The following is a 17116-nucleotide window of genomic DNA, read 5'->3' on the forward strand; positions in this document are numbered from 1 at the left end:
GTTCTCATTACTTGAGGAAGTGAATTTTTGAACTCTTCCAAAATAATTGTCTCTCTAAGAGAATTATAAGTTTGCTCTATTTTTAATGCCTTTATTCACCTATCAAAATTACTTTGTTTGATCCTTTCAAACTCAATGTAGATTTGACCAAGGTCCATCTTGAGATTCCTGAAATGTTGTCTGTAGGCTTCTGGCACAAGCTCATAAGCACTTAAAATGGCTTTCTTCACCTCCTCATACGCTCTCCATACCTCCTCTGATAGTGATGCGAATACTTCACAAGCCCTACCTACAAGTTTTGTTTGGATTGACAAAACGCACATGGACATTGGTCACTGAATTTGTTTAGCCACCTTCTCAAATGAGATGAAAAAGACTTTTACGTCCTCCTCATCAAATTTAGGCAATGTGTAAATATATTTAAACAGATTCTCACCAGGCCTTTGGCTACCACGGATTGCTCATCCTCATTGTCTTCCTCATTAAGCTTACCTTCATCTCCATCCTTTTAAGCTGACTTTCCTGTTTAAGTACCAATTTCAGAAGTTCAAATTCCTTCTCTTTCTTCCTTTCCTATCTTTTCTCTCTGCCTTGTTCTTCTGCTAAAGTGATTTGTTCTTTTTCTCTTTCCTCTGCTTTTAATCATGATTCAAACAGCTTAATTTCTTTGTCCGTTTCCTTTTGCCTCTAACCAAGCTGCTTCATTTTCAATTAAATTTTAGCTAACTCTAAAGACTCTGATGGCATTTCTCACAAATTTTAATGCTGAGCTATTGCTGTAATTATCTCTTCTTTCCTCACGGAAGGAGGCAGCTCCAACTCCAGCCTATCTGCTAATTCCAGCAGCTTGGCCTTATTCACCTTTTATAAAACCCCCAAATTCAACACCCATAACAAAAGACACTAACACCTACCACTTACTACCTTTGAGTCCAGCAACACTAATACCAATTTGGAATTTTGGAACAAATCCCGGACGAGCCCCCAATCTGTTATGGACTAGGCCAGAGCCCCTCAAAACATTTCAAGAAGGTAGCCCAGACCCTACCTTTTCCAGTTGTTTTGAGCAGATATAAAGATTTAAACAAAACAGAATTTAATTACAGAATACTGAATGAATCACAAACAAAAGAAAATACAAAATACAAAACAAAATACAAAATACAGAACAACAACCTATCTGAAAACCCGATAGATTATTCCAAATTAATGCTGTTCCAAATTCCTGCAACAATTCTCATAAACACCCCTTGGCAAAGAGAGCAAAATCAAATACCAGATCTTACAGGAGAGAGAGAGAGAAATGGCAGAGAGATTCAGCATGGAACACCTCCTTCCATGTAGCCAGACTGCTAAAAACCAAACCAAACCAGAGAAAAGCTGAGCTGGGGGAACTGGCCATTTGCCTTTCACTGTATAAGTGTTTTTTTTTACTTGAAAGCCTTTTTCTTGAGGCAGTGTCTGTTACTTATAATCAAATTGGCCCTAAAACCCTTCCAAACCAGATACCTGGAACCTCTGCATTTATGCCACCCCTGAAAAAACCCAAGGACAACATAACCTTGATAAAGGAGCAACATCATCAGATCCTATTCAAGCAATAATTTGCTGTATTATCTTCTGCAGGTCTTTTTAAATCACTACTTGCTCCCTTTTTTTATTAATAAATGGAAAATGGCATAATTTATTTAGTAAATTTTATTTTAGGTTGTAGTGAAATCTAAATATTTTTAACATTCCTGAAGTACAATTCTTTTTCAATATGTTATCAAATACATGATACCACGAACAGCATAGTGTTGAAACTGTGTTAAATCAGTTTTCATTCTTATCATGAATTGAAGTGCAAAATTTCAGATGATGAACAGATATGTTATAATAACCAGCCTATAATCTATTGTAACTTTTTCAGGTGTCAGAGTTTAACACATCTGAGATTGCGTTACTGTGAACGCTTAACTGACAGTGGGATTGAGTGGCTTGGAAACTTGCCTGTTCTGAACACCATTGATCTAACAGGAACCAACGTACAAGAGCAGGTTTAAAAATGTTTTCTGAAGTAATAGTAAATGTTATTTACCTAAAAATCCATATGCTGTCAACAGTAAATGCTATTTACCTAAAAATCCATATGATCGCTTTAGGACATGGAACATAAAGATCAGTAGGGAGAGACTTCATTGCCATGGTCAGCCTCCAATGTGATACGAAATCTAATCATTTATTGGAGAGTATATCAAGAAAGATTTCCTGAGTGATAAAACAGAAATCTGTTATTTTCAATGAATGCTCAGCAGGATCACTGATAAATAATTTCTCCAAAATCTACTGCGGCATAATATAAAAATTGTATTCTGTTCAGCAACATCATCTGTTGCTTTTGCTATCTAATTCTTCCCATTACTCTCAACCCTCCCCAATTATACCATTTCCAAGAAAGTAGCAACTGAAGTACCTCCTATTTCATCGAGCATAGAATCCACCCTGCTGCTGGGGAAATGGAAATTCTATAGATGACCAGATCTCTCAGAATTGGCAAGGTCTTAAGTAACCACTTCCCTCCAATTTTTCAGCAAGTTTAATCACACTCTCACTGGCTTTATGGTGGTTGTCAAAAAGAGCCTGCATATATTTTCAATGTATAGTTCAATAACTGATGACCTTATTCATCATATAAAATAAACAACAGTTCTTTCAGTTTCTAGCTAAAAGTAGATTTGAGCCTTCTAGCTTAATGAAAACAGATAATAAAGTCATAAACAGACAAATAGACAAAATGTTGGATGAATTGAAAAAAATGTGAAAAACTCTCTCATTGCCTGCCATATTTCATTTTATTACATACTAATATTTCTTTAATTTTTTTTAACAGCTTAAGCATGTAATAATCACTTTGAGTGACAAGCTGAGTTAATTTTAAGCATTTCATTGACTCATCACTTCTATAATTTTGTCTTCATGGTATCAGGATATTATATAAGATATATATTGCTCCCTATTAACATTTTGTTTAAATATAAAACTGTAACTTAATTTGAACCACCAAAGCATATGAGCAATAACTAAAATAACATTTTTTTAAAACTGCATGTTGAATTGTTTTACACTGTAATAACACAATAAACAAACACCTTTTTAATCAACCCCAAAATGGAGACTGTGAGCGTTGACATTTAGTGATGATAAAATTCTGTTTCTTCTGAAAACTTAAATGAATTGTCCAATGAAAGGGTGAAATTGAATCTTACCTGTGTCAAATTTTAAAAACTTAATCGCAACTGTAAGTTTTCCGGGCCTAGAAATTCAATAATTTGCTTGCTTTGCATGGCTTGGTTTGGACAGTGAATAGCTATGAGTTTCACATGATGCTAACTGCTGTCATAAAGTGTGGCGCTGAAAAAGCACAGCAGGTCAGGCAGCATCCGAGGAGCAGGATGTGGGTGGGGCGCAAAGGGGGCTGAGAGATAAATGGGTCTGGGGGGAAAAGTAGGCTTGGAAGGTGATAGGTGGATGAAGGTTGGGGGGTGATGGTAATAGGTTGGAGCGAAGGGTGGAGCAGAAAAATGGGAAAGACGATGGACAAGTAGGATGGTTTAAGAGGACGGTGCTGAGTTGGAGGGCAGGATCTAGGATAAGGTGGGGGTGGAGGGGAGATGAGGAAACTGGTGAAATCGAAATTGATGCCGTGTGGCTGGAGGGTCCCAAGGCAGAAGATGAGGCGTTCCTCCTCCAGCTTTGGAGTTGCATGGCCTTGTCAGAATGGGAGAGGGAGTGGAGGGGCCGGCCATAGGGCAGTGGTGTTATTGGGTGTGAATGTCCCGGAGATGTTTCCTGAACTGTTGCATGAGTTGGTGTGCTGTCTCCCCAATGTAGAGGAGACCACATCGGGAGCAACAGGCACAGTAGATGAGGTGTTTGGAAGTGCAGGAAAATCTCTGCCAAATGTGTAAGGATCCTTTGATCCCTGTACCATTCCATCCAACACCCCAAAGGATCCTTCCACATCCGGCAGAGATTTCCTGCACATCCAAACACCTCTTGAACTGTCCTACCTGTCCATCGTCCTTCACATCTATCCGCTTCACCCTATCACCATCAGCCCCCACCATCTACCTATCGCCTTCCAAGCTAGCATCCACCCCACCAGCCCCAGCCCATTTAATCTCTCAGCCTCCATGGCTGCCCGACTCCCAATCATTGACTCTCCTGCTCCTCGGATGCTGCCTGATGCACTGTGCTTTTCCAGTGCCACGCTTTTTGACTCTGATCTCCAGCATCTGCAGTCCTCACTTTCTGCTAATTGCTGTCAGCATGTTTTGAGTAGATAGATGCCATCATCATCTTTTTCTGACTGTCTCTACAGGGCTTATCTACTCTAAAATGGCAAAGGGAAGTCACTTGTCTTAAACAAGATGTAGTTTATTGCATGAAAGCAATCAGGTAAAAGTTTAATTTAGTGAGATAGACATTGTTACAAAGACAACTGGGAGAGCAAAGATAAAAAGTCTGTATTGTCCACTTTGAGAGGTGAAGTAGTCAGGTGAGGTGCCAGAAGATTGGAGGTTGGCTAACGTAGTGCTACTGTTTAAGAAAGATGGTAAGGACAAACTAGGGAACTATAGACAGTGAGCCTGATGTCGGTTGTGGGCAAGTTGTTGGAGGGAATCTGAGGCACAGGATGTATGTGTATTTAGAAAGGCAAGGACTGGTTAGGGATAATCAACATGGCTTTGTGTATGGGAAATCATGTCTCTCAAATTTGATTGAGTTTTTTGAAGAAGTAACAAAATGGATTGAGGGCAGAGCGACAGACGTGATTGATATAGACTTCAGTAAGATGTTTGACAAGGTTTCCCGTGGGAGACTGGTTAGCAAGGTTAGAAATCTTGGAATACAGGGAGAACTAGCCATTTGGATACATAACTGGCTCAAAGGTAGAAGACAAAGGGTGGTGGTGATGGAGGGTTATTTTCTAGAGTGGAGTCCTGTAATCAGTGGAGCATCACAAGGATCAGTGCTGGGTCCACTACTTTTTTTCATTTAGATAAATGATTTGGATGTGAGCATAAAACCTATAGTTAGTAAGCTTACAGATGACACCAAAATTAGAGGTGTCATGGACATTGTAATCTGAGGTAACCTTCTTCAATGGGATCTTGATCAGATGGCCCAATGGGCCAAGAAGTGGCAGATGGAGTTTAATTCAGATAAGTGCGAGGTGCTGCATTTTGGGAAAGCAAATCTTAGCAGGACTTATACACTTAATGGTAAGGTCTTAGAGAGTGTTGCTGAACAAAGAGACCTTGGAGTGCAGGTTCATAGCACCTTGACAGTGGAATCACAGGTAGAAAGGATAGTGTAGAAAGCGTTTGATATGCTTTCCTTAATTGGTCAGAGTATTGAGTACAGGAGTTGGGAGATCATGTTGTGGCTGTACAGGACATTGGTTACGTTACTTTTGGAATATTGCATGCAATTCTGGTCTCCTTCATATCAGAAAGATGTTGTGAAACTTGAAAGGGTTCAGAAAAGATTTACAAGGATGTTGCCAAGGTTGGAGGATTTGAGTGAGTGGTTGAATAGGCTGGGGTTGTTTTCCGTGGAATGTCGGAGGCTGAGGGGTGACCTTATAGACATTTATAAAATTGAGTGGCATGGATAGGATAAATAAACAAGGTCTTTAACCTGGGGTGGTGGAGTCCAGAACTAGAGGACACAGGATTAGGGTGAGAGGGGAAAGATGTAAAAGAGACCTAATGGGCAACCTTTTTATGCAGAAGGTAGTGCATGTGTGGAATGGGCTGCCAGAGGCATTGGTGGAGGCTGGTATAATTGCATCATTTAAAAGGCATCCGGATGGGTATATGAATAGAAAGGGTTTGGGGGGATATGAGCCGGGTGCTGGCAGGTGGGACTAGATTGGGTTGAGATATCTGGTCAGCATGGATGAGTTGGACTGAACGGTCTGTTTCTGTGCCTTTTGTCTGACTCTGACTCTATGAAGTAGTTTTTCCTTTCCTGCCTAAGACATTATGACATCATAAGATTGGGTGGTCCCAGTCTTCAGCATTAACCCTTCCAGACTTCACATCATCCCAGGTATTAGAGTGGGCTGCAGAATAAACATCTTGGATTTGGGTGATAAACATTTTTTTAAAAAAACTTCATTAAAATGTAAAAATTAAGGTTTTAAGGTACTTATTCTCATCCCTTTTGGACATTGGTCTGCTTAGCATCTAGTTTAACATGTGGTACATTCACTCAGTAAATCAAATTATGAGCTTATCCCCTCTATACCCAGTTTTCTGACAACAGTCATGATTCATTTCATCTGTTGGTTATTATTGTAATAATCTAGACTAAACGAAACTCGATTTTTAAGTTTTTATTTCAATAATTCTTTTAATTTCCATTGGTTCCTTGACAGGGTTTAGGAAGTCTTTCCAACAACACCAGGATAACAGAGTTTACAGTAGCAGAGTGTTCAGGAGTTACTGATATTGGATTACAGGTAAAATTCAGGTGTTATTAGGAGTATATTACTATACTCGGTTCTGCTGTAATGCGGTAGTTCTGTTCTTGTGCAATCCTATTTTATAAGAAAATCGCATAATACTAGCATCATTTAAACTAATGGGGCAGGAATTGCATTACAACCAACACATGCTTTAAAAGTTCACACTTTAGAAACAGCGTCTCCAATTCATCTATCGCGTTACAGTGAATTTGCATTAACAAAATGCATGTTGTAGCAGCTTTTATGTATGCCTGCAAGATTGGTCTTTTTAAAAAATATACAAGTAATATATGTTAAATAGAAATACACTTAATTTTCAAGAGAGTCAAATTTGGATTAATACAATAATGCATATGTAGATAATGTATATATAAATTTCTTAGGAAGCAATTAATTATCTGACAGGCTTTTTGGCTCACTTGCAAGCAAACCATTTACAAAGACTGACATGGATCAGTAAATCACATATGCAAAGCACTCATGAACCTCCCATCCCAGGAATTGGAGCTGATGAGTTTCCTTCTCGGAGCAGGCACATAAATATGGAGCCTATCAACAAATCAGCTTAGCTTACTTCGTTTGTTACTTGGTTGCAACAGAGCATTTTCTATAATAGGTCATTCTTTTATTAGGTAGGATTGTTTGCAGGGAAGAAAGCAAGTTACATGGTAGCCTTCCAATTTGGGTGATACAATTTTTAAAAAATTCAGTTATGGGATGTGGGTGTTGCTGGCTGGCCAGCATTTATTGTCCATCCCTACTTGCCCTTGAGAAGGTGGTGGTGACCTGCCTTCTTGAAATGCTGAATTGTTGACCCACAATTACCATTAGGGAAGGAATTCCAGGACTTTGACCTAGCAACAGTGAAGGAACAGCAATATATTTCCAAGTCAGGATGGTGAGTGGTTTGGAGGGGAACTTGAAGATGGTGGTGTACCCATATATCTGCTGCCTTTGTTCTTCTAGATGGAGATGGTCATGGCTTTGTAAGGTGCCATCTGAGGATCTTTGGTGAACTTCTGCAGTGCACCATGTAGATAGTATACACTGCTGCTACTGAGCATCAGTGGTGGTGGTGTGTGGATGAACTGTCAATCAAGTGGGCTACTTTGTCCTGGATGTGCCAAGTTTCTTGAGCATTTTTGGGGCTGCACTCGTCCAAGCTAGTGGGGAGTATTCCATTATACTCCTGACTTGTGCCTTGGTGGACAGGCTTTGGGGAGTCAGAAGGTGAGTTACTTGCTGCAGTATTCTTAGCCTCTGATGCTCTTGTAGCCACTGCATTTATTTGGTGAGTCCAGTTGAATTTCTGATCAATGATAATCCCCAAGATTTTGATAGTGGGGGATTCAGTGGTGGTAATACCATTGAATGTCAAGAGGCAATGGTTAGCTTGTCTCTTATTGGTGAGGGTCATAGCCTGGCATTGGTTGGTGAGAATGTGACTTGCCATTTGTCATCCCAAGCCTGGATTTTGTCCAGATCTTGTTGCCTTTGGAAACAGATTGCTTCAATGTCTGATGAGTCTGCTGAACATTGTGCAATAATTGACAGGAAAAATCCTACTTCTGACCTTATGATGGAGGGAAGCTCATCATTGAAGCAGTTGAAGGGAGTTATGCCTAGGTTTCTACCATGAGGAACTCCTGAAGAGATGTCCTGGAGCAAAGATGACTGATCTCCAGCAGCCACAATCATCTTCCTATGTGCCAGGTATGATTCTAATCACTGGAGAGTTTGCACCCTAATACCCATTGATTCCACAGTTATAGGGCTCCTTGATGCTGTACTCAATCAAATGCAGCCTTGATGCCAAGGGTTGTCAATCTCACCTTACCTCTGGAATTTAGCTCTTTTGTCCATGTCTGAACCAAGGCTGTAATGAGTTCATGAGCTTAATTGCCCTGGCAGAACCCAAACTGGGTATCACTGAGCAGGTTATTGCTGAGCAGGTGTTGCATATAGCACTGTTGATGACACCTTCCATCATTTACTGATGATCGAGAGTAGACTGATGGGGCAGTAATTGGCCGGTTTGGATTTGCCCTGCTTTTTATGTATAGGACATAACTGGGCAATTTTCCACATTGTTGGGTAGGTGCCAGTGTTGTAACTTTACTGGAACAGGTTAGCAAGGGGAGCAGCAAGTTTTGGAGCTCAAGTCTTCAGTAATATTGCCAGAATGTAGCCTGTAGCCTTTGCAATAGCCAATGTCTCCAACTGTTTCTTGATATCACATGGAGTGAATTGAATTGGCTGAAAACTGGAATCTATAATTCCAGGAACCACTGGAGGTGGCCAAGATGAATTATCCACACAACACTTCAAACTGAAGATTGATGCAAAAGCTTCAGCCTTCACTTTTGCATTGATGTGCGGAGATCCCACATCATTAAGATTGGGGATATTTGTGGTGCCACCGCCTCCTCCTCCTCCAGTGAGTTGTTTGATCATCCACATCCATTCATGACTGTATGTGGCAGCACTGCAGAGCTTAAATCCATTCTGTTGGTTGTGATTGCTTAGCTCTATTCCTTGCTGCGTATGCTGTTTGGCATACAAGTACTCCTGTCTGGTGGCTTCACCAGGTTGACACCTCGCTTTCAGGCGTGCCTGGTGCTGCTTTTGACATGCCTCCTGCACTTTCCATTGAACTAGAGTCGATCTCCTGGCTTGATGGTAATAGTTGAATAGGGGATTTGCTGGGCCATGAGGTTACAGATTATGCTAGAGTATGGATGTCCAGTCTTGAGTTGCTAGATCTGTTCGAAGTCTGTCCCATTTTAATGCAGTGATAGAGCCACACAACACGATGGAGGTTATTCTCGATGTGAAGGCAGGACTTCATCTCCACCAGGTCAATGTGATGGTTGCTCTTACTGATACTGTGATGGACAGATGCATCTGTAGCAGGGAGATTGGTAAGGATGAGGTCAAGTATGTTTGTTGTTGGTTTTCTTACCACCTGCCACAGAACCGGTCTAGCAGCTATATCCCTTAGGAGCCAACCAGCACAATTTGTAGTACTGCTGTCGAACCACCCTTGCTGGTGGGCATTGAAATCCCCCACTCAGAGTACATGTTGTGCCCTTGCCATCTACAGTGCTTCCTCTAAGTGTTGTTCAACATGGAGGAGTACTGATTCATCAGCTGAGGGAGGGTGGTACATGGAAATCATCAGGAGGTTTCCTTGTCCATGTTTAACCTGAAACCATGAGACTTCATGGGATTCCGATCAATGCTGAGGACTCCCAAAGCAACACCCTCCTGACTGTATACCATTGTGCTGCTAGCTCTGTCCTGCTGGTCAACAGGACATATCCAGGGATGGTGATGGTGACACATTGTAAGTTATGATTCTATATGACTATATCAGGCTGTTGCTTGACTGGCCTGTGAGACAGCTCTCCCAATTTTGGCACTAGCCCCCAGATGTTGGTGAGGGGGACTTTTCAGGGTCGACTGGGCAATTTCTGCCATTGCCTTTTCTGCTGCTGAGGTCGATGCCCAGTGATCCGCCCAGTTTCATTTCTTTGAGACTTCATAGCTACTTGTATAACTGAATGGCTTGCTAGGCCATTTAAGAGTAATTGAGAATCAACCACATTTGAGTCACATGTACGCCAGATCAGGTGAGAATGGCAGATTTCCTTCCCTGAAGTATGTTAGTGAGCCAGATGGATTTTTCCAACAATCGACAATGATTTAATGGTCATCAGTAGATTCTTAATTCTGTTTTTTAAAAAAATCAAATTCCACCATCTGCTGTGGCGGGATTCCAACCTGGATCCCCAGAACATTATCTGGGTCTCTGGATTAATGGTCTAATGATAATACCACTTGGCCATCAATATCAGTTGCTGCAGGATATTCTCCTGAGAGGGGTGATCAGCCAGAGGTCATGCTCCACATTGGTACCTTAATGTAACTAGGAAGGGAGATGTGATCCTACATTTAAAAATATGGCTACTGGTAAAAAGTTCAGAGGAAGGACCACAAAAGTAGTAGTCTCTAGATTCTCCAGTATCTTGCACAAGTCAGTGCAGAAATAGGAGGATAAAACACATGACTGTGTATCTGCAAAGATGGTATAAGAAAGAAAGCTTCAAATTCCTGGGGCACTAAGACTAACTCAAGATGAGAATTTGGGTTCAAGACAGACAGGTGAGGAGAAGATAAGATCAAAAACAGTCTTCAGGCTTAGGCTTATTTTAGATTAGATTATTAGATTACTTTACAGTGTGGAAACAGGCCCTTCGGCCCAACAAGTCCACACCGACCCACCGAAGCGTAACCCACCCATACCCCTACATTTACCCCTTACCTAACACTACGGGCAATTTAGCATGGCCAATTCACCTGACCTGCACATCTTTGGACTGTGGGAGGAAACCGGAGCACCCGGAGGAAACCCACGCAGACACGGGGAGAACGTGCAAACTCCACACAGTCAGTCGCCTGAGGCGGGAATTGAACCCGGGTCTCTGGCGCTGCGAGGCAGCAGTGCTAACCACTGTGCCACCGTGCCACCCATAATTGTTATTTATAACAATTTATTTTGTATTTAAAAATACGAAATACTACAATACATGGTATTCAGTATATACTAGGTTCTAATGATAATTTTCATTATTGAAGACGTTTCCATGAACTCCACTACCTAATGCTAGTTGGTCTGCACCCCATATGATTTTTGTACATGTGTCTTTCACATGGCTAGGTTTTGGGCTTCTGCCAAGCTCTCCTATCTCCGTACAGTGGCTTAATTGAAAGGTTGCCCCAGGATCCTAAAGCCCTTAAAAGAAGAAAGTGTACCTGTATAAATTGGACAGGTCGCACTGACAGAGCCAGGTGTGAGTTCCTTGTGGGGTGTTTTGCTGGTGCGGTTGGGGTTACTTTAACTCTGCAGTGTTGTGGGAACCAGGAGAAAACATTACAGAATAATGCCTGCATGCACAACATACTGGTACAGCCAGACTGCTCTGTAACAGTGAATAATAAGTTAACAGCAGCAATCAGAATAAAGGAGAAATGAAAAATTAAAAAGCAGAGTTAACTGCATGTTTGTGAATTCAGACAATAGTAACTAAGGATGGTGAGTTATCATGTGGAATTATGGATGTTGTGGTGATTGTGGAACAGCAGCACTGGGTGTTAAATATTTCTCTTTACAGGATGTTCAGGAATTATAGGAATGTAAGTTAAAGAAAGAAGATTGTCAATATTGGTTAAGGAGAGCATTGAAGTAATGGAGAAAGAGGATCTCTCAGAGTTCAGGGACAGAATCGATTTGGCTAAAGCTAAGAAGCAAGGATGCAGTTACATTTCTTAGTGAAATCTAGTGGGGAGAATGCAGATGAACAAATCTGTACAGAAATTATAGAGAAGTGCAGCTTATGAAGAGTAGTTATAATAAGGGACTTTAATTATCTATAGATTTGAATAATGATAGTGATAAGGGTAGAGAAAGGTAGGAATTCTTAGCATTCATAGAATTTTCTACTGCAGTCCACCAATAAAGGAGATACTGCTAGGCCTAGTTCTCGGGAATGAGCTAGGCCAACTGTATCAAGAGAGTGGAGGAACATTTAGGGAACAGTGATCATTCAATTTTATAAGGTTTAGAATGGCTGAGAAAACATATAATGGAAAATTCAATGTAAGAGTAAATAACGGGGTTAGCCAATTTTAATGGGGCAATAATGGAGTTGGAATTAGATTTCATTGTCACATGTACTCAAGTACAGGGATACAGCGAAAAGTCTACAAATTAGCTATTCTCTGGTACCATTACAAAACCAGAAGTTTTTAAAAAATGAGAAGAAATAAAAGATAATGGAAAAACTGTAGTAAATCAATGAGATACCTTCAAATGGATGGTTCAGATACAATCAAGACATATTACCTCAAAAGGGAAAATTAAAACATCCAAAATTCCCTGATGAAAAGGTCATAGAAATTAAGATAAAGAAGAAAAGAAGTGTGCTTATGACAGGTATTAGGTGAAAAATACAATTGAGAACCAGGCTAAATACAAAATGTTCAGAACAGAAGGAAAAATGCAAAGAAGAAAAGCAAAGAGGATTATGAATAAAGATGGCAGCTAACAGAGGATCCCAAAGTCTTTGATATGCACATAAACAGTAAAAGGTGGTAAACGAAGGAGATGGAGTGATTAAGGGCCAAAAAGGAGGTTTGCACATTGAGGCAGACATAACTGAAGTATTAAATTAATATTTTGCACCTAAGGAAGCTGATGTTACCCAAACCATAGTAGCTGAGAAGAAAACTCAGTCAATATTATGGTTCAAAATTGATAAACTGGCACCAACAATTGGCATGGAAAAGAATCAGATGAAATGCATTTAAGGATATTGAAGTAAATGAGACTGGAAATTGTACTGGCTGTAATCTTTCAGTCTTTCCTGGTCTCAGGTGTGCTATCAAAGCAATGGAGAATTGGAAACATTTATGCCTTTGTTCAGAAACATGTGTAAGCATAAACAAAGCAATGACAGACTAATCTGCTTAATTTTGGTAGTGGGGAAATATCTGAAAACAATAATTTCTGAAAACAAAACAAATATCTGAAAACAAACAGAATTAATAGTCACATGGACAAATGTGTTAAATTAGGAAGAGCCAGCATGGATTTCAATCTTAATCAGTTTGCTGGAGCTCTAGAAGAGGTAGCAGATCATTGATGAGATTAATGCTATTGGTGTGCTGTACACTCACTTTCAACAATTGTCCTATACGTGTCACAACAGATTTGAGAAAAATTATAGTTTACAGAATAAAAGGTACAATCACAATATGTACAAAATTGAGTAATAGGAAACAATATTGGTTAATAGATTTTTAAAGTTAAAGAAATGTTTAAAGTAGAGTTCCCTAGAGATCAGTATTGGGACACTTGCTTTTCCTGATTTATATTAATGATGTAGTTCTTGGAATGCAGGTGACAGTTTCAGAGTTTGCAAAAATATGAAAGCCTTGTAAACCTAGGGGGACAATGTAGAATTTGAAAAGGACATTGATAAGTTGGTGGAGTGAGTTGGCAGTTGAAGACTATTGCGGAAAAGTGTGAGGAGATACATTTGGTAAAAAGAGCATTGAGGAACAGTAGATAATAAAATGCCTTTAGCTAAAGGATGGGTAGGGGCAGCAACACTTGGGTATATGCATGCATAAGGAATGAGAAATGGCAGGACAGGTGGAGAACACAGTTAATAAAGCATACAGTATCCAATTATGAGACCTGCAAGTATTATTTTTAGACTGAAATCTGACTTGAAAACTCCATATTTTGTTTTGTTCTCATTTAACAACGTGGTTTCTTATTGAAACATAAGCAAGCCATGTTGCAGATTTCTTTCTAACAATAAAACAGTTCTTAAGCAAAAGCATTTTGCTTAGGGCAACATGGTGGTACAGTAGTTAGCATGGCTGCCTCACAGTGCCAGTAACCCAATTTTGATTCTAGCCTTTGGTAACTGTGTGGAGTTTGCACATTCTCCCCATATCTGTGCATTTTAGCCTGATGTTCAGTTTTCGCCCACAGTCCAAAGGGTAGGTGGATTAGCCCTGCTAAATGTAAGTGAAAAGCATGTTCAGTTACTAGAATTTTAGATTTAGATAGGTTTGACTTTAATGAGATGTGACAGACTGTCCACAGTAAACAGGGAAAATCTGCTAATGGATTAAACAACTGACCAGAGGAAGATGTTTAAAGAAGTATTTAATGCAATACAGAACCAGCGTATACCCCTAAGAGGGAAAAGCTCCACTTCACAGAAAAAATAGCCATGAAAGAAGCGACAAGCAACAGATCCTGCCAAATGTGAAAGATACATAGACCAGTAAAGGGTCACAAAGCAGCCTATAAGAGCTGCTAAAAGGGATTATGAAAGGAAACTTGTGAGGGACATCAAAATCAATAAAAGAAATTTTACAGTAACATAAAGGGAAAGTGGGTGGTCAGAAGCAGTGTTGGCTCATGAAAGATTGGAAGTGGGGATGTTGTTAATGACGATGGGGAAATGGCAGATATGTTGATGAGTTACTTTACCTCAGTATTTACAGTAGAAAAGGAAGATAGCTGCTGGAAGTCCTGAAGAGATTAATAAAATAAAATTAAATAAAACATCTGACAATGAGGAAAATAACAGAACAAATCTCCAGGACCTGACGATTTCCATTCAAGGGTGTTAAAGGAAGTAGGAGAGCACATTGCAGATTCGCTAACTATAATCTTTCAGAGTTCCCTAGATTCAGGTGTAATCCTCTTGATTGGAAAACTGTACATGTCACTCTGCTTTTTTTAGAAGGGAAAAGAGGAAAACCAGGGAATTATGGACAATTAGCCTAACATCTTTGGTGGAGAAATTGTTGGAGTCTTTCTTTAATCAAAGAAAGGCTAACTGAACACCTAGAATTTTCAGTTAATCATGGAGAGCCAGCATGGATTCATGATGGATAGGTCATGCCTGACAAACCCCTGAATTGTTTTGAAGCAGTGGCCAAGGTAGTGGAATATCAATGCATGTTATTTATGTGGATTTCCAGAAGGCATTTGATAAAGTCTGATATAAGAGACTGTTAACTAAGGTAGAGTCTTGAGGAATTGAGGGCAAATTACTGCCATGTCTGAGAAATTGGTTGAGTGGCAGGTGACAGAAAGTAGGGATAATGGGGAGGTACTCAAATTGGCAGGATATAACTAGTGATGTCCTACAAGGATCCGTGTTAGGGCCTTAATTATTCACATTATTGATGAATGACTTGGATAGTAGAATAGAAAGTCATATACACAAAATTTGCTTATGACACAAAATTAGGGGCGTTAAAGACAATGTTGATGTGAGCATAAAGTTACAAAGGGATATTGGTAGTCTAGGTGATTGGGAAAATTATGACAAATTTCAATGTAAGCAAGTGTAAGGTTATCCATACCTGACAGAAAAAGGATGGATCAGGATACTTTCTAGACTGTTTGAAGTTAAATTCAGTGAATGTTCAAAGAGATATGGAGTTTTGAGTACATAGATCTTTAAAATGCCAAGACCAGATGCAGAAAATAATCAAAAAGAATTATAGAATGCTGGCTTTTATGTCTAGAGGATTGGAGTATAAGGACAGAGAAGTTGTGCTGGCAGCTATGCAAAACCCTGGTTCCACCCCACTTGGAGTACAGATCTGGACACCACACTTTTGGAAGAACTTGATTTTTGATTTGATTTATTATTGTCACATGCACCAAAATACAGTGAAAAGTATTGTTTTGCATACTATCCAGATAAATCATATGAGTGCTGCTCCTTCTTCTGACTCTGAAAGCTTGTGCTTCCAAATAAACCTACTGGACTATAACCTGGTGTTGTGTGATTTTTAACTTAGTCCAGAGATATGCAGGTTAGGTGGATTGGCCATGTTAAATTGCCCATAGTATCCAGGGATGTGCAGGTTATGTGGATTAGCCATGGGAAATACAGGGTTACAGGGATGGGGTGGGTCTGGGTGGGATGGTCTTCGGAAGATCAGTGTGGACTCGATGAGTCTGCGGACTAGGGTGGACAAAATTAAAAATCACACAACATCAGGTTATAGTTCAATAGATTTATTTGGAAGCACTAGCTTTTGGAGTGCTGCTCTTTCTTCTGACTCCGAAAGCCAGTGCTCCCAAATAAACCTATTGGACTATAAGCTGGTGTTGTATGATTTTTAACTTTGTCCACCCCGGTACAACATTATCTCTGGACAGTGGGAGAAAATGCAAGCACCTGGAATAATCCCATGCAGATATGGGAAGAATGTGCAAACTCCACACAGTACCCACAGGTGGAATTGAACCCAGGTCCCTGGCTCTTTGAGGCAGCAGTACTAACCACTGAGCCACAATGCTACCCTTGTTCTGCAGATGAGTGTAGGGTAATGGCTTTTGCCACGGACAAGTTGCGATGGTAGGCAAATTATAGTGGATCAAAGCAATTTGGGAGGTCGGAGTTGGTTTACTAATTTCTCAAAGCACTTCATAATGATGGATGTCAGAGCCACTGTGTGGTAGTCATTAAGGCATGCTACCTGGTTTTTCTTTGGCATTGTGATGATAGTGGTCTTCTTGAAACAGGTGGAAGGCATAGATATGAGTAAGGAGAGGTTAAAGCTGCCTTTGAATATTCTGGCTAGCTTGCCTATGCAGGATCTGAGCGCATGACCAGGGACTCGATCTGAGTCAGTCACTTTCCATGGATTCACTCTCAAGGCCAATCTGATCTCTGCAGGGCTGACTCTGCGGGTGCGAGGTACCTTGAGACTGTCAGGGCAGGTGACAACATTTCACCTTCCTTCTGTTCAAAACAAGCATAGGATGCATTGAGCTCATCAGGGAGGGGTACATTGTTGTCAGCAATTTTACCTGACTTCGCTTTGAACATAGAACATTATGCTGCAGTATAGGCCCTTTGGCCCTCAATGTTACGCCTACCTGTGAAACCAGTCTAAGCCCATAAAACCTACAGTATTCCATTCTCATCTATATGTCTATCCAGTGACCACTTCAATGCCCTTAAAGTTGGCGAGTTTACTACTGTGTAAGTA

The 17116-nt window shown here is 40.3% G+C and overlaps 1 protein-coding gene across 3 annotated transcripts in view; it reads left to right on the top strand.

Annotated features, from left to right (window-relative positions):
* fbxl13 (F-box and leucine-rich repeat protein 13) overlaps window positions 1-17116 on the top strand; it is a 317084-nt gene that overhangs the window by 238388 nt on the left and 61580 nt on the right. For all 3 annotated transcript variants that reach the window (XM_087999504.1, XM_087999505.1, XM_087999506.1), the window contains exons 19-20: window positions 1913-2039; window positions 6428-6511. In XM_087999504.1, the coding sequence (XP_087855630.1) occupies window positions 1913-2039; window positions 6428-6511 (211 nt within the window). The remainder of the gene's footprint in view (window positions 1-1912; window positions 2040-6427; window positions 6512-17116) is intronic.

This window comes from Chiloscyllium plagiosum, unplaced genomic scaffold (assembly GCF_037043375.1).
Source record: "Chiloscyllium plagiosum isolate Xiang-an unplaced genomic scaffold, Cpla_swu_hap1 HiC_scaffold_23, whole genome shotgun sequence".
In the NCBI taxonomy this organism is placed as follows: Eukaryota; Metazoa; Chordata; class Chondrichthyes; order Orectolobiformes; family Hemiscylliidae; genus Chiloscyllium; species Chiloscyllium plagiosum.